The sequence below is a fragment of the Gadus morhua genome, chromosome 9, assembly GCF_902167405.1.
Source record: "Gadus morhua chromosome 9, gadMor3.0, whole genome shotgun sequence".
Lineage (NCBI taxonomy): Eukaryota > Metazoa > Chordata > Actinopteri > Gadiformes > Gadidae > Gadus > Gadus morhua.
The window spans coordinates 21,463,831-21,469,708 of record NC_044056.1 but is presented as its reverse complement, the minus strand read 5'-3'; the positions used below and the strand labels follow the sequence as shown (position 1 = coordinate 21,469,708).

Here is a 5,878-nt window from a genome sequence, read left to right as displayed (position 1 = left end):
ATTTTCGGTGTTTGCATTCGGTGGGGGACAATGGCTGCAACAATATCCCGCAACTCTGGACGCGGAGATGCGCCTCGCAGGCTGGTTAACGGTTAACTTGCAGAACAAATGTGGCCAATTGGATGCAAACTGCGCAGAAAATAAAAAAGGCTCGTGCACTGGCATAGGGAATAGTGCAGATCCTTGCAGGATTGGGACAGATTTGATATAGAAAATATGCCAAGTGGTTTAATTATTTGCTTCACATTCATTGTCAATATTATCCTACAATGGTAGGACCGTACGTTTTTGAGGAGCTCAAATGCATAATTAATCGTTGCTGTAGGCCAACATGTCTTGTTATTGTCAGTGATCAATGCGATGGAATCTTCTAATCTAAACAATACAACTTTTTTGTTTTATTGTGTTTTTTTTAACTTTTTATAAATGTAAACACAGGCTGTGACGCGTATGGTGTGTGTGTGTGTGTGTGGGGGGGGGTGCGTGCGTTTGTGTGGGTGTCTGTGTGTTTTGGTGTGTGTTTGTTTATGTGTGTGTGTGTGTGTGTGTGTGTGTGTGTGTGTGTGTGTGTGTGTGTGTGTGTGTGTGTGTGTGTGTGTGTGTGTGTGTGTGTGTGTGTGCGCTCGCGCGCGTGCATGCGTGCGTGTCAATCTGTATATATTAACGGTATTTTTTTAACCCAACCCTAATGTACAGCTAATAGGCCTACTTGTTTTGGCCAACTTGTTTTGCAATGCTGAAATCAATTAGTTGTTAGTTTGTAGTTTCTTTCCAGTCCTCTGTCGTCTAATCGTTGGTCTCTGATTGGGAATGGCCAAAGGTAGAAAACACACTTTGCGATTCTTTTCTCTGTGTGCGAGACCAGTAACGGGGTTTATTGTAGATTTATGTAGGGGGAATTAGCATAAATTATGAGGAGGTCCCCGTGCGCGTGTGTGGTCCCTGTATTGTGGCCCCTCCATGCGGAAGGTGCCCTTGGTGGGCTGCAGCTCAAAGGTTGAATGGCCGTTGCTCAAAATAGGTTCCATTGGGTACTCGCATTCATATAATTGACTTATGGATATTTTATACAGTTTTCACCACACTGCTCTAAAGGGTTTATTTGCATTTCTGAAGTAGGTTTCAACCTTCTTTATACACATAGGCCCACAAAAGACGGATGGTCGATAGCCTCGTGAGCCTTGAGTTGGGACAGCATTGGGGAGAAGGGTTCATATGGTCTGGAAACAACCTCTCCTTCTCTGTGTGCTGCTAACTGTCAGTTCATTCTCCATTAGAGTTGCAGTGAAAAATAATTAATAAAATGAAATACAAATATAAGCATATAACATATGTAAATAGTTGTATTGTTAATATATATATACCCTGAGTGTATATATAGCACCCTGTGAATACATTATAAATATGTCAGATATATTTAAAATATGTAAATACAAGGTAAATTCCTTACTTTTATTTACGGTTTCATACTTTCAAAATGCGTAAAATTAGTGAAATGATTTGCATTAGAATGTGTTAAATTAAGACGAATCTCTGATTTCGTATTCTGTTTTGAACGCGTATTCCAACCCACACTCCCCATAATAATAACGCCTGTATGAAGTGAGTATATATCAGCGCATACCTTCACACTAAGAGCCAGCGTGGTTCAGTCCCGGCAGCGGGGCCTCCGCAGCCCCCTTCCCCTGTCTTCACATGGAAATGGTTTCTATTGGCCCAAGGTGTCCATGTAAATAGCTGTAAATGAAACCAGATTATTCCTTTCTCCGAAACCCCTCCTCCCAGAGCGATTGTCATGTGATAGCGAAGAGGTGGCACGTTAATGGGGCGCCTCTACAGGGGGTCTCTTCTGCTGCTGACACTACACGGAACCTTCAGATGCTTGGGAGGAACATGGAAACGTCCGCATAGCTCGTCCTGACCGCGCACGCCGGATGACGCCCATTCTGATCCGCTGATGGGACCCCTCTGACTTGTGTTCTACACCCAGGAAGATCTGCAGCGTTGACTGCGCCTCCTCCATCCTGACTACTTGGGTACCTCAATGCCCAGCGTGCGGACCATCTAAGCCCCGGTTCGGCTCACATCATAGATCACAGCATCTCTCAACGACTTGTTTCTGCGCATCTTCTTTTTGGGGTGCATGCCCGTAAAGATTTGCGCGCTTTCGCTGAGGAATTAACGGAGAATTATAGGTGTTTACACTTTTGAAGGATGCCTCGCCCGGGAAGAAACACTTACAGCGACCAGAAACCGCCGTACTCCTACATCTCTCTCACGGCTATGGCCATCCAGAGCTGCCCCGAGAAGATGCTGCCGCTGAGTGAGATCTACAAGTTCATCATGGACCGCTTCCCTTACTACCGGGAAAACACCCAGCGCTGGCAGAACTCCCTGCGACACAACCTGTCCTTCAACGACTGCTTTATCAAGATACCCCGGCGCCCCGATCAACCAGGTAAGGGGAGCTTTTGGGCGCTGCACCCCAGTTGCGGGGACATGTTTGAGAACGGAAGTTTCCTGAGACGTCGCAAACGCTTCAAAGTGTTGATGGCAGCGGAGCGCCTGGCCCAGAGCAAGCAGTCGGAGGCGGCGCACTACCTCCAGCAGCAGGCCAAGCTGCGGCTCAGCGCGCTGGCCGCCACCGGGACGCACTTGCCGCAGATGTCCGGCTACAACCTCGGGGTGTCCCAGTCGTCCACCTTTAAGCACCCCTTCGCCATCGAAAACATCATCGCCCGAGAGTACAAGGTGCCGGGGAGCCTTGCGTTCTCCACCATGCAGTCCATGTCGGCCGGGTACCCCTTGCACAACCAGCTGACGAGCGCCTGGCCCCACATGTACAACACCGGCGTCATCGACACGGTGGCGCCCATTTCCATGGCGGGAGGCGATTACAGCGCCTACGGCATGCCCCTGAAGTCCCTGTGCCACGGCGGGCAGACCCTGCCGGCCATCCCCGTGCCCATCAAGCCCACCCCGACCTCCATGTCGGGGTTCTCCGCCATGCCCCCACACATCCCCGCGTTCCTATCAAACTCTCCGCAGTCTCTGAGCCCCACGTCCCCGCAGACCGCGACGAGCCAGAGCAGCCCCGCTACCCCTAGTGAAAGTTTGACTAACTCCTCATCCATGCAGTCGGTTGCCGTGCATTGACCGGCATGCGATGGCCTGCGAACTCTGGGCCCGGAAAGGCCTTCAAATCAAATCCAAAGTTTATTTTCATGGCGTCGGAAAACACCATCAGGGCGCGAAGTTGGGTGGCGTTATCGATCTATTTGTAGTGAATGTGTCGCTTTAAATGTTGGCCATCATGGAGTCCAGCACATAATCGCACAGATGAATATTGCTCTTCAATATATAAATTATTTACTTGTTATGTTTTAGTCCATAGCGGTGCAGAGGAGGGTTTTACGCGCAGCCGCTGAAGGTTAAAGGGTGGGTTTCAGAATGACATCTAGTGCAAGTGCTGGTGATTCTTCTTGTAATTGTCAGTAATCAAAGTTATCAACCGTGTCATCGTTTCCGTGTGACCTCTGTGTTGTCAGGAGGTCAATTGTAAGGACATCAAATAGGCGAAGACATCCCTGTAAAAAAAAAGACCACGAAATTATGACTTTTCTCAAATTTGAGAATATTGGTGATCAACTACAATATATGTATATTTCAAATTGTGTTATTGAAATGTTGTAAAAATGCACTTTTAGTTTTAATGTTTTAGATATATATTTTGAAGGAAAAAAGAGAAGTGAAGCGTTTAATTTAAAGTGTGCGGTGACCGTGTGGATCTGACGCTGTACGAGTCCTTTTCTGTTTGGATAAAGCATGCCTTCCGAATCTGTGTTGTCGTCGTTTGTTTTTTGTTGATGTTTTTTTGCAAGCATGCTTGCTTTGGAAAAACGGTGCAAACTGCATTGAATTTAAAACCGGTCATCCAAATATTTTCTCATTAAAACTGAACAAAATAATCACAACGTTTTGGATATTTTGTTCCTATTATTACGATACAATTTTTATAATGGTTATTATTGTCATCGACATTACCATAATCAAAAACATATAACTAGAATCTGCAAGTTATTTTCAACATGCTCAGTGTCATGTTTATTTTATTTTCATTTCACGTCGTTGAATGAATTCATTTGGGCTAGGCCTATGAAACGAACAACCATTTATTTTATTTATAAATAATAAATAGTCAAATAGAGCTAAATAATACCATAAAGGAAATTGACCTTAAAGTTAAAACAAGCAAAACATTCCCGGCATATAGGCTAAGAGTATATGCCGGGAATGTTGATTCATGATGATTTCGAATCTCTCTGTTTGGTTCTTGGTTCAAGTTTCTATAAGCCTATATATTATTTCATCTCTGGGGCTCTTTTAAAAGGCTCACAACAGTATCACAAACAACAGCAAAAAAAACACATTTAGTTAAGATTCTGTCTATTTATCTTTAACTAAATGGATCACCCAGCCCTGTGCGTGTTGACCGTGCAGCAACAGGCTTTCTGCAGGAACAGCCTTGTGCAGGCATTAAGCAAACAGCCCGCATTTAATTCCCTGGTTTTATGCAATCGAGTAGATCAATAAAGCGTCTCCGGCCTCCTTCTCCTCCATTCACTTCAATTCAAAGTGCAAAGAATAGCAAACCTAGACTTGGCCACCGATGTAGATTTAGCCTTTTTTCAAACGAGACAAAAAGAGTGATTTTTTTACCAACACATTGCTGACTGGGAACCAGGAGACCAGACCCTTTCGGAATTTAAATCCCCCCCCCCCCCGCCCCCCCCGGACTGTGGGGACAACACTGTTAGTTTTTCCCCCTTTGTGCATTTGTATGTATAACACTAATGTGGGCCCACATTTTGTACATTATATCGCTCATTCAAAGTTAATCAAATGGTTCATCATTTAAATGTGAATGTCATTCTCACGGATTTAAGATAGGAACACATTTCCCATCAGCATTATATATTCTGAACACACGATTCTCACTAATTCCAAAACGTTTAATAATAATATGCGACAGGTGTTGGACATATGCTCCTTAAACGTTTGTCTAAATGGTTTCACACAACATGATCGAATTTATATTTTTCATTTTTGGTAAACTTAGCTTAGTGCTTTAAATAAATATAAATGTTTGTTTTTTTCTGGATGCAGACATTCACCAACGAGTTTTCCACTCCAAAGTCATGGTGTGAGGACTTCAACAGTTTGACTGGAAACATGTCATAATTATTGCCGAATTAATTTACATATTAATGTCTCCCTTCTGCCGTTACAAGCTTTGGAAACATTTCAAATATGCAAAAAAATATTTAACACTTTATTTTGCGGAAAAAGCAAAACAAAATAATACAATTACAATATAATAAAAAAAAATGCAAAAATACCACATTTCTGGACAAAGGAGACGGTAATAGCCTGTACTTCAATTCTTATTACTTAAGGCAATCATGTGTGTTTCTTATAGACCTGTGTGTTCTCTCAACAAAGGATGTGTTTTAGGTGGTGGATGAAATATAGCGCACATGCACAATTACAATGTTGTAGTTTAATTAAATTAATTTATTGAAGTTTATGCCCACGGTAATTAGCATATATTATTTATGGTTTGTTTAATGTATGCAGGCAATGGACTCTGCAATAAACTCAATTTAACCCCCAGTAGATTACAGCTTTAAAACACAATGGTATTATTTACAATGTGTATTGTTTGGGTGTTTGTGAAGGGGAAGCCAGCAAATTATAAAATGCTGGACATTATCTGGCTTTTACTGCGCACAAACGACTTATTTGTTTATGAGTGTATCTTGTGTATATATGCAAAATGTAATAAATGTTGCCAGATTCATTCTAAAAGCAGATGTTT

General features: G+C 43.1%; 1 protein-coding gene across 1 annotated transcript; it reads left to right on the top strand.

Moving 5' to 3' along the window:
* Positions 1 to 1,641: 1,641 nt before the first annotated feature.
* Positions 1,642 to 3,971, top strand: foxb1a (forkhead box B1a). The gene has a single exon (XM_030365085.1). It carries the CDS (start codon positions 2,215 to 2,217, stop codon positions 3,154 to 3,156), a length of 942 nt encoding a protein of 313 aa, XP_030220945.1. The 5' UTR covers positions 1,642 to 2,214; the 3' UTR covers positions 3,157 to 3,971.
* Positions 3,972 to 5,878: the final 1,907 nt, after the last annotated feature.